Here is a 26782-nt window from a genome sequence, read left to right as displayed (position 1 = left end):
GGACCAGGGTGGGGCAGGACCAGCGAACGCCCGAGGCGCTGGCGGCTGGCGCCTTTGAGGTTTGCAGACCCGAGAGGGCTGGGGTTGCGGGACTGGCCCATGCGGTCCTGGGCGGCCCAGAGATGGCACCAAGAGGCTCCTCCTCTTTCCTCCCCGACGCTGGGGCAGTGGCGACAACCTGGTCCTCTTCTCCCAGGAATCTCCTCGAAGGGCCGGGCCTGGACCTCGCTTCGGGTCCCGGTAATCGGGTAACGGGAAGACTTGGGGCTGGGAATCTGGACTTCAGGGTCCCTTGGGGGGGAGGGAGGGTTACCTCTAGTTCTCAGGGGTCCCCAAATGCAGTGTTCTCCTGCCCTCGTTGGACATTGCACAGAGCTCTTCTCCCTGGTTCCTATAATCTGAGCGCCACCCTCCACCTCCCACCCCTATCCAGCGGTGATCTTGCAGCCTCGACAGCCTTGCTGGAAGTGGAGTGTTAACACCGTGGGCCCTCATTTTACATTTGGAGAAACAGAGGCCCAGAGAGAGAAAGTGACTGGCTACATCCCAGCTTCCAGCACAATCCCTGCCCCTTCCCTCGCAGCTCTCCTAGCCAACCCTGCCCAAGCTTGCTTCAGCAGGAAGAATTAAGTGTATTGGGATCAATGGTGACCTCCCTTGGCTCTGGCTGCTATAGCAGCAGCTGCACCAGTTGATCAAGTTCCCCTTTCACTGCCTTCTGCTGGCCCTCAGGCCCCTAAGCCACTTACACCCCTGCATGGGAAAGGGTAGCCTGGGGCCCATGGGGGAGGAAGATGGGGGTCTACTTTTTCTTTATGCCTGGGCCTGGGTTCCTTCATCTTAAAAGATCTGAGAAAGTCAATGTATGTGGCAACCTCTTGGAGCCACCCCATGGTTTTATTCCCTCAATATGGTTTATACTGGTTTACTCCCTCTCCAGAGCTGGGCACCTCATGCCTGAGGACTCAGAAGATCCTGTATCTGGAAACAGATTCTACCTGCAGGAGACCAGAGACCCTGGGGAATTCATGTTGTTGCACAAAAGAGCTCATGGTTGGGGTGGGGTAAGGTCAGTTTTCACATCCAGCGAGCTCCATCACTTTTGGGGGTGAGCCACTGACAACCACTTTGGCATCAGTTTCCCCATCCCAGCCCATACTGGCCTCAAGTTGTTGCCTCCACACCACTGTGTTCATTCAGCCCAAATATTTTATTCGCCTTGTTTGTCAGTCCTTACACTAATGGCTGGAAGATAATGGCCCAGTCCTCTATCAGGAGAGAAAGACATGTAAACAGATGAGAAAACCATATGTTAAAAGTGAGGGTTAAATGTATATAGGAAGAGCACCAAACTGGGACAAAGGGGCAAGATGGGCATTCTAGGCAGAGGGGAGAGCAGAGCCACGGCAAAGAGGCATGAAACTGTATAGTGTGTGTGTGTAGGGCAGCCAGGCTGGAGAAGCACACAGCTCAGTGTAGAAAGGGCCTTGAAGGCTGTGTTGAGAGGACTGTATTTTAACCTCAGGGCAAGGGGAAGTCATTGAAAGTTTCTGGCTGTGGACGTGATGGAGTCTGTTTTGCAGGTACACCATTTTATCAACACAACTTATTGAGGGCCTTCGAAGTGGGGTGCTTTCCAATACTTCATCCTGGCATTTATTCACTCAAAAGAATTTAGGGAGCCTCTGTCATCTGTTCACTGTACTAAGCTCCTCACATGTACCTCATTTAATCTTCACAAAAGTGGATAATGACCCATGAGATAGATTCAATTGTTATCTTCATTGAACAGATCTTGACTCTAAGACTTAGGCCTGTTTCAGGTCCCTTGACTGGTGAGTGGTGGTGCAAGGATTCGAACCTCGCCTGACTGCAGAGTCAGTGCTCTCTACTAAGTGTTTTGGCAGCATTGTATGACCAGCCCACACAGATCCGGGCCCTGCCTTGGAGGGCTGCAGAGCCAGTAAGAGGGCAGACAAGTCCTTAGAAGGGCTCTGAAAGAGTACACAGTGCGCAGTGAGAGCTGCTTCCCAGAGGAAGGGCTGGAGTGACTGAGGGTAGGCTCCCTGCTCAGTGGGCAGTCGGCTTCTCCCTCTCCCCCTGCTTGTGCTCTCTCTCTCACTTGCTCACTCTCTCTCAAATAAATAAAGTCTTAAAAAAAAAAAAAAGACAGTAAGGGGGGAGGGGAGGTTGGGGGAAAGTGGTTAAAAGGTACAAACTTCCAGTTATAGGGTAAATAAGTACTAGGATATAATGTACAACATGATGACTATAGTTAGTACCACTGTTATGATATACACAGAAGATTTTAGGGGAGTAGATCCTAAGAGTTCTCATCACAAGGAGAAATGTGTTTTCTTTTGTTTTTAATGGGTCTATATGAGATGGTGGATGTTAACTAAACCTACTGTGGTAATCATTTCACAATATATGTAAATATATGGATATTTCAGCTGAGACCTGAAAGATGAGACAGAGACAGCCACACAAAGAGTGAGGTGGAAGGTATTTCTTCTTTTTTTCTTTCTAACAAATATTTTTATTATTATTATTTTTAAGGTTTTATTTATTTATTTGACAGAGCGAGCACAGGCAGGGGGAGCAGCAGAGGGAGAGGATGCAGACTCCCCGCTGAGCAGGGAGCCCGGCGCAGTGTTCCATCCCAGGACCCTGGGATCATGGCCTGAGCTGAAGGCAGACGCCCAATGGACTGAGCCACCCAGGCGCCCCTGTTTCTTTTTCAGTAAACTCTACCCCCAACTTCTGGCTTGAACTCACCACTCCGAGATCAAGTGATATGCTCTCCAGACTGAGCCAGCCAGGCACCCTGGAGGAAGGTATTTCATGCAGAGGAAAAAAAACTAGTGCAAAGACCTGGGCATAGGGATGGGCTCTGGGGAGTACAAGGAGCACCAAGGAGGCCAGTGTGACAGAGACATAGTGAGTAAAGGAAGAAAGTGGTAGACTTGAGTTCACAGTGGAAGGAAGGGAGGGAGTTGGTCTCAGGCTGTGGTAAGGACTATGGATTTTATTCTAAGAGGAATTGCCTAGAGAGGCATCAAGGGCTTAAAAGTAGCAAAATGTGTTTGTATGTTTGAAAAGATCCTATCTGCTGCTATTTGGAGAAAGGATTGAATTGTAGGGGGTTAGAGTGGAAGCCAGGAAGCCAGTGACATTAGGAGAATTCCTGCTACAATCCAGGGAGAGAAGACAGGCTACTAGCTCTAGGTTGTGGGGTGGGGATGGAGGGAATGATCCAAAATGGCAGAAACAATAGGTTTCGATAGTGGATTAGATGTGGTAAGTAAAGAAGGAATCAAGAATATGATGTAGGGCGCCTGGGTGGCTCAGTTGGTTAAGCGACTGCCTTCGGCTCAGGTCATGATCCTGGAGTCCCGGGATCGAGTCCCACGTGGGGCTCCCTGCTCAGCAGGGAGTCTGCTTCTCCCTCTGACCCTCTTCCCTCTTGTGCTCTCTATCTCTCATTCTCTCTCTCTCAAATAAATAAATAAAATCTTTTAAAAAAAAGAATATGATGTAGGTTTTTTGGGGTCCCTGGGTGGCTCAATTGGCTAAGTGTCTGCCTTTGGCTTGGGTCCTGATCTCAGGATCCTGGGATCGTGCCCCATGTTGGGCCCCCTGCTCGGTGGGAGCCTGCTTCTCCCCTCTCCCGCTCCTCCTGCTTGTGCTCTCTCTCTCTGTCAAATAAATAAATCTTAAAAAAAAGGAATATGATGTGGCTTTTTTTTTAAAGATTTTATTTGTTTATTTGACAGAGAGAGACAAAGTGAGAGAGGGAACACAAGCAGGGGGAGTGGGAGAGGGAGAAGCAGGCTCCCCGTGGAGCAGGGAGCCCAATGCGGGGCTCGATCTGAAGACCCCGGGACCATGACCTGAGCCGAAGGCAGACGCTTAACGACTGAGCCACCCAGGCGCCCCATGATGTGGCTTTTTAACCTGAGCTACAAATGGTGGTGCATTTACTGAGAGGAAGACAGGAGAAAAACAGGTTTATATGGTGTTGGAGAAGGAGATTAAAACCTGTTCTGGAGAAAGTGAGTTTGACATGCCTGCTAGGTATCTGTGTGGTGATATCAGGACAAATGGAGACAGAGTTGGAGTTCAGGGGAGAAAGGCAGGCTAGAGATATAATATTGGGAATCAGCATGCAGCTGATAAGCTATGGGATTGGAAAAGATAGAGGAAAAAGAAAAAAGAGAGAAAGTCCTCCTACATTGAGAGGTCTCAGTGGGGAAAAAGGGCTAGCAAAGAAGACCCATACGGAGCAGCGAGTAAGTACGAAGAAACAAAGGAAGTGTGTTGTGGAAAGAGAAGAGAGGATTCCAAGGAGGGAGGGTCACCTGTACCAGAGGTTTAATAAAATGAGTGTTTGCTACCTGGTGATGAAGCAATGCCAGGTGAAGAAGTGCTCTGGAAGCTGGAAGACCCTTTCAGCATCTCTACAAGACTGTCCCTGTAAGTTAGGGCTGTAAAGGCTCTTTTATTTTTTCTTGAAGATTCTATTTATTTATTAGAGAGAAAGCGAGCACGAGAGAGAGCACGAGCAGGGGCAGGAGCAGAGGGAGAGGTAAAAACAGACTCCCCACTGAGCAGGAAGCCTGACCCTGGGCTGGCTCGATCCTGAGACTCCAGGATCATGACCTGAGCAGAAGGTAGATGCTTAACCGACAGAGCCACTCAGGCGCCCCTGTAAAGGTTCTTTTAAATATCAAATGAGATTACGGACGAAAACGCATTTTGTAAACCGCCCAGTCCTGTGCTATTAATGTCAATGTTGGTTTTTATTAATGAGGCGATTATAATTGAGACCACCGGTGAAAGAGAGCACATGACTTATGGAAAGCGTTCTTGAGGAGGAAACTTCATGATGACGAAAACTCATTCCTCCTGAGAGCTTGCGTTAAAACCAGGCTTGGGGTTAGGTGAGAGATCCAGGAGCAGTGCTGAGCTTCTTTTCTAATTGACCCTGCCCTGGCAGCACTGAGCAGAACGGAGGATGGCAAAGACAGCCCAAAGCCGGCAAGGAGGAAGTCCGGCCCCAGACGTGAAATCCCTCTGGCTCCGCCTTCCTCCTCCACGGACCAATCAGGACCTAATTGACTGGACCGCGGCGCCGGGACGGGGAAGAGGGCGGAGCCTGAGGACCGTTACTCGACTGCTAAGCCGTATCCAGTTATTCGTTCTATTCCTTTCACTACAAGGACTCATTGTTGCTACTCCTACAAACCACCAGTTTGGAAAAATCTCTGGTAGTTTCACATAAAACTAAATGTACACCTATTCAATGATCCAGCAATTTTTTTTAAAGATTTATTTGAGAGAGAGCGCAGGGGTGAGGGGCAGAGGGAGAGGAAGAGAGAAATTTAAGCAGACTCGTACTGAGCATGGAGCCAGACTTGGGGCTCCATCCCACTACCCTGAGATCACGACCTGGGTGGGAACCAAGAGTCAGAGGCTTAAGTAGACTATGCCACCACTGAAGACCCAGTAATTTCTCACTGAGGTATTTCTTTTTTTTTTTTAACTTTTTTTTTAAGATTTATTTATTTATTTGACAGAGAGAGAGAGATAGTGAGAGAGGGAACACAGGCAGGGGGAGTGGGAGAGGGAGAAGCAGGCTTCCTGCTGAGCAGGGAGCCCGATATGGGGCTCCATCCCAGGACCCTGGGATCATGACCTGAGCCGAAGGCAGACACTTAACGACTGAGCCACCCAGGCGCCCCTGAAGTATCTATTTCTTAAAAATTAAAGCATAAATCCATAGAAAGCCCAGATATCCATCAATAGGAAAATGGATAAACTAGTATATTGATAAAAGGGACTACTATTCGGAAATAAAAAGGAACCAACTACTGATAAAGCAACATGGATGAATCCCCAAATCATGCTCAGTGAAAGAAACCTGTACACACAAGAATACATATTGTATAATTCCATTTATAAGAAATTTTAAAACAAACTAAGTCTATGGTGAAAACAAAATCAGAGCAGAGTTGCCTAAGGATTGAGGATGGGGATTGACTAGGTAGGAAGTAACATGAGGGAACTTTTTAGGTGATGATAATGTTCTTAAAACTTTGTGCAATGAAGGAAAAGTTCAAAATCTGTGTTGTCCAATACGGTAGCTTCTAGCCACATGTGGCTATTGAGCATTTGAAGTATGGCCAGTGGGATTCAAAAACTGGATTTAAAATTTCATTTAATTTGAATTAATTTGAATTTAAAATTACCCACATGTGACTAGTGGCTACCATATTGGACAGCAGAGTTTATATCCTGATAAGGGCGTGGGCTGCACTGATATTTGCATTTGTTAAAACTCTTCTCATGGTAAGCCTAAGGGTTGTGCATTTCACCATATGTGAAGTTTACATTAAAAAGATAAGCATAAAAAAGAAAAGATAAGCATAGGGTTGCCTGGGTGGCTCAGTTAGCATCTGACTTTGGCTTGGGTCATGATCTCAGGGTCCTGGGATGGAGGCCCACATAGGGCTCCTCACTCACCAGGGAATCTGCTTGTCCCTCTCCCTCTGCCCCTCCCCCACTCATGCCCTCTCTCTCTCAAATCAGTAAAATATTTCTTAGATAGATAGATAAAGCATAGGGGTACCTGGCTGACTCAGTCGGTAGAGCATGCCACTCTTGATCTCAGGGTCATGAGTTCAGGCCCCACGTTGGGCATGGAGCCTACTTCAGGAAGAAAAAAAGCATAAACTAGTCAATGCTCTGCATGTTGAAGTGTTTAGATGGGAAATATCCTGTTGTCTACAACTTTAAAATGCATAACGGATTCATGAATGTTGAAATGGACAGATGACTAGACATGTGATAAATACAACAAAATATTAATTGTAGAAACTTGGTGGCAGGTATATGGGTGTTCGTTGTAAAATTCTTTCAACCTTTCTGTATATGTTGGAATATTTTCAGAATAAAATGTTGGGGTCACCAAGGGCTGAGAGGAGAAGGGAGTGGGGAGTTATTGTCTAATGGGTTACAAACTTTGTTTGGGATGATGAAAATTTTCTGGAAATAGTGGTGATGGTTATGCAACATTTGAAAGTACTTCATGGCAATGAGTTGTACACTTAAAAATAGTTAAAATGGTACATTTTATGTATATTGTACTTTTTTTTTTAGTTCGGAAGTCACAAGAAAAACAATGTTGGGGAAAAATCCATGTGGAAGTGTCTGTGCCTTCTCTAGAGGCAGTATGGTGTGCTGCACAGAGGGAAAGGGGAAGGGAGCAGGCTGTTGGTGAGTGTGCTGGGCCCATTATAAGCAAAGGGTAGTGGGAAGAGAGAACAGAGGCTTTGGAAACAGACCTGGATTCATAATCCCAGCTTTTTGACTTTCTGGCTGTGTGACTGTCCTGATTTCTTAGTGCTATTGCTGCTTTAACAAATTACCACAAATACAGTGGCTTAAAACAACACAAGTCTATTATCTTGAGTTCTGGAGGTCTGACATGTGTCCCTCTGGGCCAGAATCAAGAGCTGTGTTCCTTCTATAGACTCTAATGGGCAGGAACCCACTTCCTTGCCTTTTCCAGCTTCCAGAAGCCTCTTGTATTCTCTGGCTTGATTCATGGCCCTTTTCTTCATCATCGAAGCCAGCAGTAACATCTTCAAATCTTTCTGTTTCTCACATACATCTGTGCTTTTTTTTTTTTAATTTTTAACCCATTAGAATTGCTGTGTATGTGTTTTTTTAAGATTTTTTAAAAAATATTTTTATTTATTTATTTGAAAGAGAGAGAGAGAGAAACAGCATGAAAGGGAAGAGGGTCAGAGGGAGAAGCAGGCTCCCCGCTGAGCCGGGAGTCTGATGTGGGACTCGATGCCAGGACTCTGGGATCATGACCTGAGCCTAAAGCAGTCGCTTAACCAACTGAGCCACTCAGGCGCCCCCCTTTTTAAAAGATTTTATTTATTTATTTGGCAGAGAGAGGGCAGAAGAACAGCAGAGGGAGAGGGAGAAACAGCCCCCTTGTTGAGCAGGGAGCCGGATGTGGGGCTCTATCCCAGGACTCTGGGATCATGACCCGAGCTGAAGGCAGACGCCTAACCAACTGAACCACCCAGGTGTCCCACATCTGTGCTTCTTGATCACATCTCCTTCTCTGGCTCTTCTGCCTCCCTTTCCTTTATAAGAACCCTTGTGATTCCATTGGGCCCACCCAAACAATTCAGATAATCTTTTCCCCTCGATATCCTTAATTTCTCACATCTGCAAAATCACTTTTGCCATGCAAGGTAACATATTCATAAATTCTGGGGATTAGAATAGGAACATCTTAGGGGGACCATTATTCTGCCTGCCACAGTGATGTTGAAAATTTCCCTATGCCACTGGGTACTCATATGTCAAGACAACACCGAAGAGGAACAATATTTCTCCTGATTTTTTTCCTAACAGTTTTACTGTGGTATAATTCACATACCATACAATTTACCCATTTAAAGCAAACAATTCAGTGGTTTTTAATATAGTCGCAGAACTATACAATCATCACATTTTTATCTCTCACCATTTTTCTATACGAGAAAACAAAGGCTTGAGACATTAAAGAAACTTGCCTAGAGTAACCTCTAACTGGCAGGGCTGGGGCACTGCACTGGCTGTCAGGAGCTGAGATTCCAGTCCAGGCCTGGATTCCCTCCATGAAGTTAGACTAGTCACCTGGGAGAAGTGTGGTGCAGAAAACTTCAGATGCTCACACCAGGTTAGACTTGGGATCAAGGCTTTGTTTTGCTATCTGCAAGCTGTGACTTTTGGTAAAATCTACTGGAGCCTTGGTTTCCTCATTTGAAAAATGAGGGCAATCCAATAAATGAGGAAGCTGACTCACCTATAAGATCCCTTCCAGCTATGTAATTCCAAGCTTCAATGAGTGGGGAGAAAAGATAATTAAAAATAAATTCTCCGAGCATCCAGTGCATCAACAGGGATACGAATACCCTGAAGACAGAGGCTCACATGCTTCCTTTGTACTCCCTGAGCACCTGGCACAGGTCTTGGAATTCCTCACCGAAGGGCCTCAGCCCGCTGGGAGACAAATGCGTAAAATGACCCTTACAGAGGCAGAGTAGGGTGGAAAGAGTAGCGGGGGGCGGGGGCGGGGCGGTTAGGCAACGGAAGCTGCAGGCCTTGGGGTAGTCGGCCCAGGAGTGGGCAACCGCCAAGTGAAGGTAAACACGGTGGGAGGGATCAGAGGCCCCTCTTTCCAAAGGCCAAGTTGAGCCGCAGTGAGGGCTCGAGCCGAGAAAAAGTGTGTTGAAGGCAGAGTTCTAAAAACAAATCTTCAAGCCGCATTGGGTGACACAACACCACGCGTGGCCGAGCTCCGCCCCTTCCCACCTAGCCCACTGGTGCACGAGATTTGGTATGCTTTTCCACCACAGTAAGACTCCTTTCACCGCCGCGCGATTGGTACCGCCCAAGCTCGACGAGTTTGAACCCAACGAAAGACACGCCCGTTGTTACGCCCCTGTCTCTGATTGGCTGGAGAATTTAAAGATCCGGCCGGTTATAGGGTGATTTTCTACTTCTAGTATTTGAAAGTTTGTACTGCCCGAGGTTCACTAGCTGGCCGGCTCTGTTCAGCGTGTTCGTCCGGGCGCCGGTGCGAGTGAGTGTCCACGCGACCCCAGGGGTGGGAGACAGAGAGTCTGCTTTTTCAAAGGGTCTCTGCCGGGAGGGTGCAGACGAGTGGGTCAGACGGAGGAAACATGGATTCCCGAGCCCCAGGGTCCCCGGCGATTTCCCTAGCCAAATATTCCCCACCCAGTGCCCATCTTGGAGATGGGAAGAGTCAGGGCTTGGAAATCACACTAACCCTGACTCCTACCAGTCGTTGTAACCTCTCCCAGTCTGTTTCCACTTCTGTACACGGGTAATAGTGAGATTGACCTGGCAGCATATAAACCACTGGGCTATCTGGAAGACAGAAGGTCCCCTGCTCATCTCTCCACTTGAGCTTCCCCTGCTTCCTTGGGAGAGGACTCTGAGGATTCCCTTGCCTGCCCTGGGCTTCTTGGAATCAGCCTCCTTTTTTTGGTCAGGAGCCTGCTTCCGCGGCTCTGGTCGGACAGCTGAGGCTCCCCATTCCTGGGTGCATTTGACGCTGCCCATCCACCGCTCTGGAAATTACCGTGTAGGAGAGTAAGGTCTACGTGAATTTCGGTTGGTCCCAGGTCCCTTTTGCCGTCTGCGTGACCTCTTTTTGGTCCTAGTGACAGCCTCCGTGACCCTATGTGGCCTTGACCGGGCTCCCGATTAGGTCCACTGAGTCCTCGTGACCCCTGCGCTCGGGGCTTTTTGCAGATCTGCCGGAGGCGGTGACGATGCTGTCGGGCACCCAGGCAGCGCCAGCGGAATTGGAGGACGCGGAGCTGCGGTGCCGCGTGGCTGTGGAGGAGTTGAGCCCGGGCGGGCAGCCGCGAAAGCGCCAGGCCTTACGCACGGCGGAGCTGAGCCTGGGGCGAAATGAGCGTCGCGAGTTGCTGCTGCGGCTGCAGGCGGCTGGGCCCACGGGCCGGCCGCGCTGCTTCCCTCTGCGGGCCGCGCGCCTCTTCACGCGCTTCGCGGCGGCCGGACGCAGCACGCTGCGGCTCCCCACCGACGGCGTTCCCGGGGCGGGCGCTGTGCAGCTGCTGCTCTCCGACTGCCCCCCCGACCGCCTGCGACGCTTCCTGCGCACGCTGCGCCTCAAGCTGGCCGCGGCCCCCGGGCCGGGGCCGGCCTCCGCCCGCGCGCAGCTGCTTGGCCCGCGGCCCCGCGACTTTGTCACCATCAGCCCCGTGCAGCCCGAGGAGCTGCGGCGCGCGGTGGCCACCCGGGTCCCGCGCGCCACGCCCGTGAAGCGGCCGGTGGAACCCCGGGCGGGAGCCGAGCCCAGCACTGTGAGGACAGGAAAGGGGGGACGGCCTCAGGGAGTGGGTGTGCCCCTGAGATGGAAGAGACCCAGGAGGCCCAAGTTTAGGGGGTTGCTGGTTAGCTCAGAGGAGATGCCCATCGGACATCTGAGTGTGACAGGGATGTGGGAATTGTGCAGTGTTTCTCCAGAGTGCAATCCCTGAGTAAGCTAGAATAGGAAGAAGGCCCACTTCACGGTAAAAGGGAAAGTAGAGAAGGTGACTTCAGAAGAAAAAGTAGGAGGCTGTTGGGCCTGGAGAAGGAGGGGAGCTTTTGGAGAGAAGTGGCCAGCAGTATCAGGGGCAGCCAACAGGTCTGAGCAGTTGGGGGGGACAAAGTCTGGAAGGTCTGACAGTGTTTATGAACTGGGGCAGGTGGATCACAGACCACGGGGTTTGAGACTCAGCTGGGGAGAAGATGGAGATGGAGCCAGGCAGGGTTTTGCTGTGAGACAGGCAGATTTGTGCCAGGAAGAGTAGTGAGAAGGAAGGACCTGTGAAAGAACCAGATTTAGGGAAACCAGGGGAGGGAGCTGAGGGAGGATCCAGACCCACATAGTGTAGTCACCAGGGCACCAGGGATCATTGGAGACCCAGCCTTGAGCCCTTCCTTCCTCAAGGACAGACCTGGCCTGGAGTAGTTACTGGTAAGATCTCCAGGGGAAACCAAAGCCGCCCACGGGCTTCAAGGAGTGAAACCAGCAGAGAAACAAAGGGCTCCCAGGCCTAGCATGGCACGCAGGCTAGGAAGCCCTGAGACAGTCCTGTCCTCCCACAGGAAGCCCCAAGGTGGGCCTTGCCTGTGAAGAGGCTGAGCTTGCCCCCCACCAAACCACAGCTTTCTAAGGAACAGGCTGCGGTGCTGAGGGTTGTCCTGAAAGGCCAGAGCATCTTCTTCACTGGGAGTGCAGGTAGTGGGGGGGCAGCGTGGGGGGTGGGGGAACAGTGATGGGGTAGGATGGAGGAGGTGACCCTGACTTTACGCTCTGCCCAGGGACAGGGAAGTCTTATCTGCTGAAGCGGATCCTGGGCTCACTGCCTCCCACAGGTACTGTGGCTACTGCCAGCACTGGGGTGGCAGCTTGCCACATCGGAGGGACCACCCTCCATGCCTTTGCAGGTAAGTGGGGACCTCTAGGGCTTGAGCTGGAAGCCAGCCAGGCCTGTGAGATGGAAGAGGGGGTCAGGGCTGGGTCGGGGCTAGGGTCTTAGGCTGAGTAGTGTCACTCACAGGCATCGGCTCAGGCCGGGCTCCCCTGGCGCAGTGTGTGGCCCTGGCCCAGCGGCCAGCCGTGCGGCAGGGCTGGCTGAACTGCCAGCGGCTAGTCATCGATGAGATCTCCATGGTGGAGGCGGACCTGTTTGACAAGCTGGAAGCGGTGGCCAGGTCAGTATATGCAGTAAGGGCTGGGTTCTGGTGGTTTTCCATATGGAACCTGGCCACCCCAGCTGCTAAAGTACCCTGTGCTCTTTTCCAGAGCTGTCCGGCAGCAGGACAAGCCATTTGGAGGGATCCAGCTTATCATCTGTGGGGACTTCCTGCAGCTGCCGCCTGTAACCAAGGGCTCCCAGCCCCCGAAGTTCTGCTTTCAGGTATCACTCACCCTCTGGCCCTGCCCCCCACAGGTGTCTGCTCTTCTCCCTGAAACCCCTACCCTGCCCCCACCAGGCCAAGACCTGGAGAAGGTGTGTCCCAGTGACCCTGGAGCTGACCGAGGTGTGGAGGCAGGCCGACCAGATCTTCATCTCTCTGCTGCAGGCTGTCAGGCTGGGAAGGTGGGCCCCTGTGAACAGAGAAGGGGGAAAAGTGCCTCATGGCCCTGTAGAAGATGGTCATTCTCTAAGCACTGGAACCCTGCCTCCTGCAAGGTTGGGTCCGCATCACCCAGCACAGGCCCTGGCACAGACCAGATGTCACAGAAGTATGGACACATGGATACACAAGAAGAAATCAGAGATGTTAATGCTCCTATTTCACAGATGCAGAAACGGGGGGTTCAAAGAGGTGAAGTGACTTGCCCCAAGTTCCAGCCAGTAAGTGACTGGGCTGGGATTTGAACCTGGCCTGACTCTAAAACCCAAGTTCCTCCCACTCTTAGCCTGTGGGGGTCACTTGGTGAGGGAGAGAGGTTGCAGGCACAATCCCACCCCAGCTAGGACAAAAGGTTGAAATGCCAGGACGACTCATGTGCGAGCAGGCAGGAGGCCAGGAAGGCAGAAGACATGGGCCAGAGCTGGGCCTTGAAAACCAGCTTGGGACAGGTTGGGGGGAGGAGGTGGTGGTAGTGAGGGGCTTTCTATCCTTAGGGACCCCTGTCACAGACATATGAGGCAGGTAGGAAGGTACATCGCACACACCAGCATCTGTGGGGAACAAGAGGAAGATTGGCAAGAGTGGCAGAGCAGAGAGAGATGCAGGTCTTAAGTTGTTTCCCCTTCTCCCACGTGATTTGCTGTTGCACCCAGGCTTCTCCATGTCAACGAAGGCTTGAGATAGAAACACAGGCTAGGGGCGCCTGGCTGGCTCAGTCGGTGAAGCAAGCGGGTCTTGATCTTGGGGCCGGGAGTTTGAGCCCCACATTGGGTGTAGACATTACTTAAAAAAAAAAATCATTGAACATTATATCAAAAAACTCATGATGTACTATACATGGGCTAATTGAATTTAAACAAAAATAATCAAACAAACTTTAAAAAGAAAGAAAAAGAAACAGGCTAGATTTTTGCTCCCAAGGCAGCAAGCCAGAGGCTAGAAGAGTATAGCCTGGAGGCCAGTCTGATTACAGGCTACCCATATGACAGGGTATCAACATCAGTGCCTTGTCCAGGCCCTCTGAACCTCTAGCCTGTGCTCACTCATCATATCCGACTTCCTCAGGAGCACTGGAATGGGAGGGTGGCTAGCTCCTACCTGGGGGCAGTCACAGGGAAGGGTGCCTGCTCATGATCATTCCCCATGTCTGGGGTCCGAGTGGGGAAAGGCCAGTTGGCCAGCCTGGGGGGCAGCACATTTTGCCCTGGTGCCCCTTTCTAATCCCCAAGTCTGACACATGGCCTACTGCTGGGGCCGTATCAGCCAGGTGCCCCACCTTCCCTGGTGTTCAGGTGGGCTCTGCCCTGACAGCCCAGCCCCTACAGGTGCTCAGAAGAAGTGACCCGCCAGCTCCAGGCCACAGCTTCCCACAAGGTGGAGCGAGATGGGATTGTGGCCACAAGGCTCTGCACTCATCAGGATGACGTGGCCCTCACCAACAGGAGGCGACTGCAGGAACTGCCAGGTGAACAGGGAGCCAGGGCTGGTCAAAACCAGCTGGGAGGGGCCATCAGACAGGTATGGGTCCCCCACCCCCACCCAACAGCCTGGGCTCTTGGGGCCATTTGGATATTTAGGCCCCCACCTCTCTGGCCATAAAGGCCCTTACATTTGCAGATGTAACTGTGACTTTGAGAGGCATGATCTTGAGTAGGTCAAGGTCAGTGAGCCAGTAAATACTGGAAGTAAGACTTGAACCCAGGCCCCCGATTCCAAAGCCCCAGCTTGCCTGAGCTGTCCCCACCACCGCCTTCTACACCCTGGTCTAATACATGGTTTTGGAAACTGAGCCACAAGTTAGTGACTTGTAATCTGTTTGCCCAACTCTTCTTTCCTAGGTGAGGTACACAGCTTTAAGGCCATGGACAGTGACCCTGAGCAAGCCCGGATCCTGGATGCCCAGTGTCCCGTTAGCCAGATCCTTCAACTCAAGCTGGGGGCCCAGGTGAGTGGGAAGCAGAGCCAAGACCTGGGGGGCCTGGGCTTCCCCAGTCCTTGCCCTTCAGCCCAGGCAGCTCCGTAGCCAGAGGGCCCAACTGTGACCCCAGTGAACTCCCTCCCTCCTGCTCCCACCCACCTTCCTGACTTCAGCCTCTCACTGCCCTCTTCTTGCTAGGCCTGGGGCACCAACAGCAATGCTTTGGATAAGCCCCTTTCCCTTGCTGAAGCTCAGTTTCCACGTCTGTGTCGTGTGAGAGAGCCCTGCTTCTTCCCATGATGTTGGGGTGGGCCAAATGGGAGACTTTCCTCAGGTTCTGAAAGGCACTTGAGGGCTGGAAGAGGGGTGACAGGACCTGGAGCTATCCCTCACGATTTTGGCCCATGCACATACCCCATAACAGACACGATCATTTTCAGAACCCTGTGATGTCCGTTACCTTATTGCTCCTTACCCCCTCCTGAGGCAAACAGCAAATGTCATTCCCCTTTGACACTAGGGGCAACTGAGACCGGGGAAAATAAAGCATCTTGCCACAGGGGTCACAGTCAGCCGGTGACAGAGTTAAGGATTAGGATTCAGTACCTCTCCAGGAGTGCCCCCAGCCTCCTGGAACTGCCCCCAGCGACTGCTGGAGCTGAGGCCAGGTGTTGGAATGGGCTGCTCGGCATGCCTCAAGTTCACTTTCCCTTGCAGGTGATGTTGGTGAAGAACTTAGCAGTGTCCCGGGGCCTAGTGAATGGCGCCCGGGGGGTGGTCGTTGGGTTCGAGACAGAGGGGAGAGGTAAATGATGGGAGATCAGTCCTACTGCTTGGGTTTGCAGCAGGCCCTGGGGTATGTGTGAGGAGAAGGCTAGGATGGGGGTACCTGGGCGGCTCAGTCGTTAAGCGTCTGCCTTCGGCTCAGGTCATGGTCCCAGGGTCCTGGGATCGAGCCCCACATCGGGCTCCCTGCCCGGCGGGAAGCCTGCTTCTCCCTCTCCCGCTCCCCCAGCTTGTGTTCCCTCTCTCGCTGTGTCTCTCTCTCTCTCTGTCAAATAAAGAAATAAAATCTTTAAAAAAAAAAAAAGAAGGCTGGGATGGAGGGGTAAGGCCTGCTCCTCACCTCTGAGCCCTGAAGCAGGGCCAAAAGGTGGGACTTCTCCACTCCTCCCTCAGGGCTGCCCCAGGTACGGTTCCTCTGTGGAGTCACCGAGGTCATCCGTGCTGACCGCTGGACAGTGCAGGCCACTGGGGGCCAGCTCCTCAGCCGGCAGCAGCTGCCCCTCCAGCTGGCCTGGGCAATATCCATCCACAAGAGCCAGGTAAGCAGCGAGTGCAGGGGACAGGGCAGGGCAGATGGGGGACAGAATAGGCCTGGGCCTTATTGAAGGAGGTTCTTAAAGGCCTTGTGAAGGTTGAGCTTGCCCTGGTTGGAAAGTTCCAGACCAGGGGTAGAATTAGCCTTTCTTTTGCACATTTCCCATCCTGCTTCCTCTCCCTTTCCCAGACACATACTCTTCCCTCTGTCATCTCCTTTCTTGCCATTTCTTGAGCCACTACCAGATGTTAAATTTAATCCTGACAACTGTGTGAGGTATAGATGTGATAATCGGTCCTGTTTTATAGAAGGGGAAACCAAAGCTCAGAGTGGTTAAGTAAAGTTGTCCAGGGTCACATAGAGACTGAGAGACAGAGCCAGGATTCATTTCCATGCCTGTCTGACCCGGGCCTGAGCTCTTTCCTTTCACCCCCATCCCTCTATTCTAATCCTCAATCTGTATCTCCTGGACCTCCTCCTACTCAGACACCCAGTTGTTGTCAATCTGTCTCTCTGCCTTGAGAATCTCCGTACTGGCTGAAGAGATCCAGGGGCAGTCGCCGGGCCACTGTAGGTGAGGTCAGGCTCTTGCACATAGGGATTGCAGGCTGAGCTGGCTCTAGCTCTGTCCCCCCGTTCCCTCAGGGCATGACCCTGGATTGCGTGGAGATCTCTCTGGGCCGTGTGTTTGCCAGTGGCCAGGCCTATGTGGCCCTGTCCCGGGCCCGCAGCCTGCAGGGCCTGCGTGTGCTGGACTTTGATCCCATTGTGGTTCGCTGTGACCCCCGTGTGCTGAGCTTCTACGCCGCCCTGCGGAGGGATAGGGGCCTCAGCCTGGTAAGAGGGAGTCCCCTGATGGTGGGTCATATGGAGTGGGAAGCCTGGGAGCTAGGACAGAGGGAAGGCCAAGGCACTGTGGGATAGGGGTGGCAGAGCCTCTTCTGGCTCTGTTGGGAGCAGGGGCAAGAGGAAGGAGATGCTGGCCCCGAGGCTGTGTGGCCCCGGGGACAGCATGAGTCCTTGACTGGGTTTTTCTGTCTCTGATCCAGAAGTCTCCAAATGATGATGAGGCAGCCTCAGACCAGGAGAATGAGGACCCAAACCTTTGAGCCTCAAAGAGAAGACAAACGGTGGTCTCCCCTTCCTCCTGCCTAGTGGGCCAAGGCCCCTGGAGACAACTGGGGGAGGATAAGCCAGTGTCTCTTTCTGCATTCTTTAGGGCTCTCAGCCTCCTGGCAGGGTACAAGGGAGAGCACTTCCTACCTGTTTGCCAGCTGTGCCTCAGTTTCTCCCCTTGCCCTGGGTGAGCTGCTTCCAGGGACAGGAGTAACCCTTGCTGGGCCAGTTGGGAAAGGGCCTATGGTGGCACCTGGTGTTCTGGAACAAAGCTATCTGTGAGGGCTGGCCCAGGGCCACACGGTTGTGAATGCTGCTCTCTTTGGGCTGCAGAGGGGAGAGGCAGTGAAGACAGGTACTCCAGGAGCAGGAACAGGCTATAGGAGCCCTGGACTGGGAGACTCAGGCCAAGTACAGGCCCCAAACAGAGAAGGGAACCTGGGGTTCTTGTCAGAGCTAGGCCCAGGCTAGCACAGGCCAGGACAAACCCCCTCCTGAGCCTAACCTGACAACACACAATGCAAACCATGTGCCTGTATCTTAAGCTCCTTTTTTGGAGAAGAAATAGTATTTAGGGGTATTGAGATGGATGTTCTCAGAAATATATTTATTTAGGACAAATAAACTTGTGAATTGTGTGATGACTGTGAGTTGAGTTTTCTGCTCTCTTTAAGAAGGCATCCCTGCCTGGGGTATGGGCTACATCTGTGGCCAGGGCCCTCTCCCCCATGGATGCACACAGAGGTGCTTACATCACGACACCCTTACGTGAGCTTTTGTTAGGATCACTGGTTATTTGGAAAGCTGAGTTACCCGAGATTGGTGACTCATAATGAAATGACAAGGTGAATCACTGTTGCCGAGGGGTCAGACAAGGACACAGAGAATTCACATGGCCGGAAATGGGCCTGTCACAACATCTGAATGCTGGGATCTTGGTCGTAACTTTCTCACTTTGTGCCTTGCTGGCTGGGGCTCCAGCTTAAACGTTGTGATGGGGAAGGGATCATCAACAAAGTAGCTTCAGATGGGGAGCCTGGGTGGCTCAGTTGGTTAAGCGTCTGCCCTCAGCTCAGGTCATGACCCAGGGTCCTGGGATTGAGTCTTGCATCAGGCTCCCTGCTCAGCAGGGAGTCTGCTTCTCCCTCTCCCGCTCTCCCTGCTTGTGCTCTCTCTCTCTCTGTCTAATAAATAAAATCTTTTTATTTATTTGACAGAGAGAGACACAGTGAGAGAGGGAACACAAGCAGGGGGAGAGGGAGAGGGAGAAGCAGGCTTCCCGCTGAGCAGGGAGCCCGATGCGGGTCTCGATCCCAGGACCCTGGGACCATGACCTGAGCCGAAGACAGACACCCAACGACTGAGCCACCCAGGCGCCCCTAGATACATAAAATCTTATAAACACACACACACACACACACACACACACACACACACACACACACACACACACACAAACCTAGCTTCAGTTGATCAAAGGGTCTGATGGAAATTGTTTAGGGGCCCTTGCAGTTTTGGCTAAAACCAGGTTCCCTGGTTATGAGTGAAATGTATTTTAAATGTTAAATCGATAATGGTAGGAGGAGTGAAACCATGCTGGTGGCAGGAAGACATGAAATCTGGGCATTTGAGGGCATTTATTCGTGTCTTCCAGAGGCCAGCAGAGGCCCCAGCACACAGAGCAGGCGCTCAAGGAGTGGGGACCGTGGATAAGGTGGCTCTGTGCTGTGGTGTTTCAGAGGGGCTACAGGGCCTCAGCTGTTCCCTGTGGGCTTCATGGAGGAGGCAGGGCTACAGCCTGTGGAGACTTTGACTGATGGTCAGGGGACAGACGTGGCTTTCCACCTCATTTTGCCACTCCCTGGCTGTGTGGCTTTAGGCATGTTACACAATCTCTCTGGGGGTTTCCTCATCTATAAAGTGCAGGTGGTAACTGTGACTTCATGTAGGGTTGTCAGAGAAAGGCCAGCCACGTGGCAGGAGCTCGGTCAAGAGCTGTCAGTAACATGTATGATCACTAATGATTATCACCATGAGGTCTGCAGAGCATAGCATCGTCTGGTTCCTATATCCTTTGGCAGACAAGGTGTGGAGGCTCGGGGGGTGCCGGCCTCGCCCCTGGATGACCCCTGCCTGTCTCACTCTTGTCACTCTTGTCACCACTCTTCCTGATCTTGAGGAGTTGATTGTTTTTCTGTAGCTTGAACCCTTTTCTCTGCCCCAAATAGAAGACACTCTCTAGGAGAAGCCAAGCCCATCAGGTTGACTCCCCACCCAACAAGTGGGCAACCATGGAGGCCCTTCAATGTGGTGCCATCTGAAAGTCTGTTTCCCATCTGCCCATATGTCATAGTCCTCCTCGTGGATCCAGCTGTGAGCAGGGCTGACCAGGGCCCTTCCCTACAAGGGGCCTAGAGTCTGGTTGCACCTCGCTTTTTTCACTCCTTCCAGTTAACACAGTTTGGCGACCATCCAGTTCAACACAGATAGCATTGTCTTGGGCTTCCTAGCAGCTCTGCACCCTTTGGATGGAAACAGAAGAACCTGACTCAAGATAACAAGCAGGAAAGGAAGGTAATGGAAGGCTAGCTCGAAGAACTGATAGGAAGCCCAAACCCAGGCTTGGCTACAAGTGGGAACCAGGGAGGCTAGAACGAATGGCAGGAGTGGAGTTGGGAAGAGCTGGCTGGGGGGAGCTCTGTGGCCACCCCCAGACACAGGCATGGCCATCGGGGAGGGAGTCCTGTACTCTTCTGCCTCCTTGCTTCACTGTCCACACCTAAAGGCAGGTGCGGGGATGTGACTGGTTGAGCTTGCTCTCCTATACGGGTCCTGCAGCTCCCAGCAGGAGGCTGAATATGCCACCAAGGTGCAAGAGAGACCAGGGCTTTTGCCCAGAGAGGAATCTCCCATCATCCCCTAGAGCCAGGCTGTAGAAGATGTTTGAAGGTCCTGGTGATACTATTATTTCTTCTGCATCCTCTCCTCTCCCCTCCCAGAGTCTCCTCTCTGATCCTGCCCTCTACACACACTGCTGAGCCACACCCCACCACCTCCAGCTTCTTCCCCTCACCCAAGGACTGATTTCAGCTTTCCCTGGTCTCATATGGACTTTCCCTGTTTAAAGATGTCTTCTTTATGGGACTGCCTGTATACCAGAAGTCCTGACCTTAGCAATCCCTTCTTGTTGTGAGGATGCTCTCCAGAAGGCTCCAGAGAAAGGCACCCGTGTCCCCTGTGAGGAGGAGTTGCTCTCAGGCCAGATCATGTGAGGGGCACGTGCAAAGAACCTCACAGTTCCTTGACATCTTATTTAATCTAACTTTATACCTGGATCCCTGGGGGTGTAGGGAAACCCCATCTCAGTCACATTTGAGGGCTCCCCACCCATCTCTAGGGTCACACAGGCAGGGAGTAGGGCTTGCAAGAGCAGGCCTCTCCTGTCCATGGCCTCATGGTGGCTGCAGACACCCCCAGTGACAAGATTCCATAGGTCTTAACTCTACCCAGGCCCTAGGGAAATGTAAGGGTTGGGGAAAGGTCACAGCCTCTCCAGGGATCTCCCTCTCTGCCCTCTGGAGCCCTGCCACCTCTTTGTGGTGCTCCCAGAGGACCCTCTGATCACTCATCCCTCCTTAGTCTTGGGGACCCACCTCTCTCTGCCTCTCCTTCCCCCTACCATAGTCCCCTGAAGGAACTGGAAGCAAAAGCCAGAGAAGTGTATTCTCAGGTAGCCGCTGGACTTGAGGCAAAGAAGCACAAAGGCCTCATGACCCTGCTTAGAATAATGGGGGCAGGGGTGGATGGATTAAGTATGGGCAGAACAAAGAGAAAATATCTCCAGTAATCACTGTCATTCTGGGATAAAAGAGACTTCCTGCCCATTCTGTGTGTTCATTCATGGGTTTAATCCACAAATATTTATTGAGAGCCTCTAATGTTCCAGGTGCTGGGCTAGACACTGGAGACCCCCCCCGCCAGTAAACCAAAGTGACATGGCCCTGGGGTACCTATAGTGAATAGAGAGAGACTGATTATAAACAAGCCAGCAAATAACAAGCTAAATGATCAAATAATAAGAGAGTACCCATGGGTGAGGAGAGCTCGCTTAGAGGTGGGAGAAAGGGACTGCGAAGTAGGTGCCTTCCCCCTGCACACCTCCCTGACTTGGGCTACATGTTTCTAGCCTGAAATGCCCAGATTAACCCCTCATGACTCACCTCAAACATCACCTCTGTTCCCAGGATCTAACCCTGCCCTTTTCTAGAAGAATGGTTCCAGTCTCTGTGCACATGTGTTGTGTGGTCCTTGCCTGTGGGTCTTCCTCCTGCACCAGAAAGCTCTTCAGAACAGGACTGAGGCCCCTGCTTCTTGCAGACTGTGCACCTGGGGCAGGCCAACAGCATGGAATGAATAACGCAATGAGAGAATGCAGGGAGCCTGCAGTTAGGGGACCATAGGGCTTCCCACCTGCCTGAGCACTCTGCCCTGGGGATGGGGATGCCTGTGCCACTGCTCGGGAGACCCTGGCCTTCTGCCTCCTCTCTGGTTGCCTAGTCATGGGGATTTCCCATTCTTCTCCCCTCCACTCTCCAGAGGAAGGCTGGACAGAAGTTAGCTGGTGGACAAGTTGGCGAAAGGCATTTAGGAAAAGAGAACTGCGTAGTACAAAGGCACAGAGGTGTGAAAGATGTAGCTTGAGGTTCTGCTTTATTAGACTCGAAAGCAAGACAAATGGCAGTTGGGGGAGTCAGGCATATTCCTGAGGGTGCTCAACATGGGGAGGGGCGGGTAGAACCCCTCTGCGGGGCGAGAAGGGCTCCTGTGAGTCCCACTTCCTGCTGGCCCCCCACTTGTCTCCTGTGCCTGACTTGCCTCGGATGGTAATTAGCAATTTACAGTTCTGTCTGTCTCCTAGAATGAGCCGGAGCCCTTGGGACCAAGAGACCTGGCTTAGATGTCTTTGTGTCCCCATGGCACTCCGCACGATGACTTCAGAAAGGAGATAGTTTATAAAATGTTTGATAAATGAAAGAACGAGTCCCCTGAAAGGCAGGGATGTTTACTCTGATTTCACAGAGGAGGTAGCTGAGCCAGACACTGGAACTAGAACCCCCCAGCCCCTGCTCCACTGTCTTCCTGGAGCTGTCCAGAGGAAATAAATTGTGGGGCTGAGATGGCCCACCGATGGAGTGCCCACCGGCACCCTGCCCTCAAGGCGGGGGGGGGGGGTACCCGGGGGAGGGTTGGCTAGGCATGATTCATCTTTCCTGAGGTCCTGGCATATTTTGCCTACCTCCACAGGGCCAAGGATCATGCTCAGAGCCCCCCAGTCCCAGCGTAATTAGGCCCTCCCAATCCCCAAGCACCACGCACGGAAGACCGCTAGGTGGCACTAAGTGGTCAGTTAGTCCCTTCCTAGAGACCTGGCAGGTCCTTTGTCTCCTCACTGTGCCTGAGCTGGGCTCCCGGGCACCTCAGGAGCTGGGTTGCCCAGTAGGTGTAGGGAGGAGAGGTTCCTTTGCTGAGAAGCTTGCACTGGGTATGTGTGGAGGACCTCATGGTTTGTGTTCATGAGCCCTCTTGTTCGTTTTCCACAATAACTCTGATAGGACAATGGGACATTATCCCCACCTTAGTGGAGAGAGGACGAATTTCTTGAAAGGTTAGATGACTTGGCCAAAGCCACCCTGCAAGCTGGGTCTGGAACTCAAGTCCCAGGTACAGGGAGGGTCCTGCGGTTTTTGCAAAGTCAGCAGAGGGCCCTGAGGCTCCAAGTGGCTCCGGCACTTCCCATGTGACCTTGAACAAGCTGCTGAAATCCTCAGCCCTGGTTTCATCATTAGTGAAGTGGGTCTAAGAGCGACCAACGGAGTTAGGACAAGTAAAGAGCTGGGGTGGAGGCAGGCAGGGGTGACCCCCTCATGGTTAGCTCCTATTGTCTCCATTACACTTAGTCTAAGTGGCCACACTGTACCGACCCCCGTTTCCCTCCCTGCCTCTAGAGTGGCCCAGAGGATAACAGAGAATTAACAGGATCCAGAGTAAATGAAAATTTCTCGCCTGGGTGGCTCAGATGGTTAAGCGTCTGCCTTCGGCTCAGGTCATGATCCCGGGGTCCTGGGATCGAGTCCCGCGTCGGGCTCCCTGCTCACTGGGAGCCTGCTTCTCCCTCTGCCAAGCTCTCTCTCTCTCTCTCTCTCTCTTCTCTCTCTCTCTCTCTGTCTGTCTCTCATGAATAAATAAATAAAATCTTTAAAAAAAAATTTCTCTTTCAGTCTTCCCTCCTAGAGGACCCAGGCTGTGCCTACCCACTATGAGGAAGGGGAGAATGAAGGCCCCCCACCTTCCCCCAACAAACATAAGGTCCCAGCCCTAGTCGGTGAGTACGTTTGTCAGAACTGGTCCTATTTTTTCCTCTGTCCCTCTTCTTCTTTTTTCTTTTTTTAAGTAGGTTCCATGCCCAACATGAGGCTTGACCTCACAACCCTGAGATCAAGAGTCCCATGCTCTACCAACTGAGCCAGCCAGGCACCCCCTCCATTCCTCCTCTTAACAGAGCTTTGACAACCCTTTGAGTGGGATCTTCAGACTGAGATTACCAAGGAAGAGGCAGGCTTAGGGAAGGTAGGCAGCTCACAGTCCCCCAGCTGTGGGTGAGAGCTAGGATGGGCATAGGGTCTCACCATGGCACTCAGAGCCTTTGAAAAAAGAGCAAGCATGGGTGCCTCTCAGCTCCTAGCTTTGTCCCAGAAACCCCACGCTCAAGACTCCATTTCTTTTTTTTTCCTCCCCCCCACCCCCCGTTTTTTTAAGAGAGAGAGCGTGCGTGCGTGAGCACAAGCAGAGGGAGAGGGAGAAGCAGGCTCCCCGCTGAGCAGGGAGCGCAAGGTGGGGCTCCATCCCAGAACCTGGGATCACGACCTGAGCCGAAGGCCGACGCTTAAGCAACTGAGCCACCCAGGCGTCCCTTCTTTAAGATTCAAAAGCCTCACCTGCTGAGACAGAACCGGCTGGGAGGGGCCGAGATGGAAGGGGAAGGGCTTGGAAGGAGACCCTGAATAGGAACATGAACTCCGGGCCAGACTGGCCCTGCAGGGAGGGGGCTGACTGCTGCTCCACCTCCCACTCCTGACTCTCACTCCCTTGACTCTGGCTCCTTCCTCGCCAGGAATGGCCCTTCATTTCCTCTCCTGCCAGTATTGGGTTCAGTAAGCAGAGCCCCAGCTCACCTGGAAGGTGTGGCGTGAGAAGGGCGTCCAGTTACATGCTGGGGCTGGGAGGGCAGGCAGGGGCAACCTGGGGGCAGGAGCCGAAGGCCTGGGAACCGATGGTGGGAGCAGGTGTGTGGGGGGGCCCAAGGCACCCCCACCCTGTGGGCACGCCCCCATCCCTGCCATAGGGGACCCTATCTTCTGGACTCAGTGCCTTCCTGAACTCCTTCTCCCAGCTCCTGGGGACTGTAATGGAAAGACCGGCATCCAGCATCTGGTAGCTAGTGCTTCTCTCCTAGAGGACCCAGGCTGTGGGTTCCCTGAGCTGGGTCTCAGTTTCCTTACCCTCAGAATGGGGGTAGGGCAGGAATAGGCCCTGTTGGACCGACGCCCTGCAGCCTGGGATTGTGTCCGTAAACTAGAAGGGCTCTGCACACGCCTGAGGAGGTCCTTCTCTCTCTTTTTTTTCTCTCCACCCAGGGTGGCCTCCTCCCCCCACCCCTCCCCCTGGGCCCTGGCATAGCACTCTATGCCTATTTAAGGCAAATCTCCTGATCTCCTTTTAAATAACATTCGCTTCTTGTTGTGGAGAAGACAAGCAAGGCCTGAGCTTAGGGAAAGGGGAGGGGAGCCCCAGACAGCCCATCAGAGAGTGGGGGAAAGGGGATATGGGGGTGAAGCAGGTTTGGGAAGGTCCTTGCCCCACTCCCCACTCCCAGCCTTCCATTTGGTCCCCTTACTGCACAGGCCTTCAATTGGCTCAAACCCCTTTAGAGGGGCTGGGGCACTCCCAGAATGCTTCATGCAGCCCCTTACAGGCAGTGGGGGTGGGGAGATGAGGAATAATGCCAGTCCCAGGGCCTGGGATGGGTGCATGCTTGGGTGAAGAAGGAGCACAACCAGGGTGACCAGTAAGGGGAGTGGGCGGGTCTGAGGTCTGACCTCCACAGCTTGCCCACTGTGAGGGATGAAACACAAACGTTCTTTGGTTCTAGGATCTGAGGCTCAGAGAGTCCAGGAGACCTTCCTGGGGCCACACAGCTAATGAGTAGAAGGATCTGAAATACAAGCCTGGCCTGGCTCAAATTTAATGCTTTCTCCCCCTTCATGCCAGGTGTCCTTGTGCCTGGGGCTGTATGTGACACCTGACAGTGACTCTTACCGGAAGCAATGTGTCATTGAAAGCCCCCTGCACACGCCCTCCCTCTGCCTGCCTAGCTCCCAGGTGGGGGGCCTTGATTCCTTCCTGCCTGCCTCCGCCTCCTTTCCTCTAGGCCCACCACTCCTCTCCTTCCCCTTCTCCTGAGTTCCTGGCCCAGGCCCTCCGGCCTAGCCCAGAACAGCCCACCTTGACTTGGTTCATACACTGAGAAAATTATAGGTGGAAGGCGGCATGTCCCACACCCCTCTAGAGGAGCCAGGCCGGGGACCCTTCCCACTGCAAGACCCCTACAGGCCCCTTCCCACAGCTCAGTTCTTCCCCCTAAGATCTGAGGCCACCCTCTCCTGCTTCCTTCCCTCCCCGCTTCCTAGTCTTTCCCCCAGGTAGCCATCTCCCCGGCCTCCCATCTCAGGCAGGGCTAGTGTCTGTCTCTGTGGCCCTCTCATGACTGAGACGCCCTCTCTAGGGTTCAAAAGGAGAGGGTCAGGGATCCTTTACGGATCATGTTGCCTCCTTGGGACCAGACACTCACTCCTTAGGCATGTGAGCCCCAGCAGAACCAGCCCCAACCCGTGCCAGTGTCGGGCTGAACTGGGGGCTGGGGGACCGGAACAAGAAGCCCGAGCCTTTCTCTGGATACTTAGGGCATAAAGGGGTATTAGCAGTCAGCTGGTCTGATGGCTTCAGTTCACAGATGAGCTAACTGTGACCCAGGGAATGAGAGCGCAGGCTCTGGGGTCCCACAGTGAGACAGAAGCTAAGTTGGATCATACTGGGACCCTTGATAACCCCAGGTAAGGGCTTGATCCCTGCGGGAGGGTGGTCTATTATAGGAGAAAACGTGGCTCCATATTTCATGGGGGTGTCCTTGAGCCTCCAGGGTTTTTTGTTTTTGTTTTTTTTTTAGTGTGGCTCTACTATTTTAAAAACTTTATTTTTATTTTTTTAAAGATTTTATTTATTTATTTGACAGAGAGAGACACAGCGAGAGAGGGAACACAAGCAGGGGGAGTGGGAGAGGGAGATGCAGGCTTCCCACCAAGCAGGGAAGGGAGCCCAATGCGGGGCTGGGTCCCAGGACCCTGGGATCATGACCTGAGCCGAAGGCAGACGCTTAATGACTGAGCCACCCAGGTACCCCTTAAAAACTTTTTTAAAGTAAACTCTATGCCCAGCGTGGGGCTCAAACTCATGACCTCAAGAGTTGTATGCCCTAGTGACTGAGCCAGCCAGGCGCTCCAGTGCAGCTCTATTATTAACCTCTTGTGTGCCCTCAGGTAATCCCCTTTCCCTCCTTGGGC

General features: G+C 52.6%; 1 protein-coding gene across 1 annotated transcript; it reads left to right on the top strand.

Annotated features, from left to right (window-relative positions):
• Nucleotides 1-27: 27 nt before the first annotated feature.
• PIF1 (PIF1 5'-to-3' DNA helicase) lies at nt 28-17739 on the top strand. The gene is made up of 15 exons (XM_027572212.1): nt 28-240; nt 2745-2837; nt 7162-7278; nt 10348-10925; nt 11716-11848; nt 11932-12057; nt 12171-12324; nt 12416-12530; nt 12607-12713; nt 14076-14215; nt 14589-14695; nt 15386-15473; nt 15848-15993; nt 16635-16826; nt 17039-17739. Exons 1-15 carry the CDS (start codon nt 123-125, stop codon nt 17096-17098), a joined length of 2274 nt encoding a protein of 757 aa, XP_027428013.1. The 5' UTR covers nt 28-122; the 3' UTR covers nt 17099-17739.
• The last annotated feature ends 9043 nt before the right edge of the window (nt 17740-26782 follow it).

Source organism: Zalophus californianus, chromosome 6 (genome assembly GCF_009762305.2).
Source record: "Zalophus californianus isolate mZalCal1 chromosome 6, mZalCal1.pri.v2, whole genome shotgun sequence".
Classification (NCBI taxonomy): Eukaryota; Metazoa; Chordata; class Mammalia; order Carnivora; family Otariidae; genus Zalophus; species Zalophus californianus.
This window is presented reverse-complemented; position numbering and strand designations above follow the sequence as displayed.

What these genes read in the sequence shown, in the direction of transcription:
- PIF1 (XM_027572212.1), top strand. Translation starts at nt 123, where the DNA reads ATGGCACCAAGAGGCTCCTCCTCTTTCCTCCCCGACGCTGGGGCAGTG. An exon ending in AACTCAAGCTGGGGGCCCAG is followed by an intron (nt 14,696 to 15,385) that starts GTGAGTGGGAAG and finishes TTTCCCTTGCAG; the next exon opens with GTGATGTTGGTGAAGAACTT. An exon ending in GGGATAGGGGCCTCAGCCTG is followed by an intron (nt 16,827 to 17,038) that starts GTAAGAGGGAGT and finishes TCTCTGATCCAG; the next exon opens with AAGTCTCCAAATGATGATGA.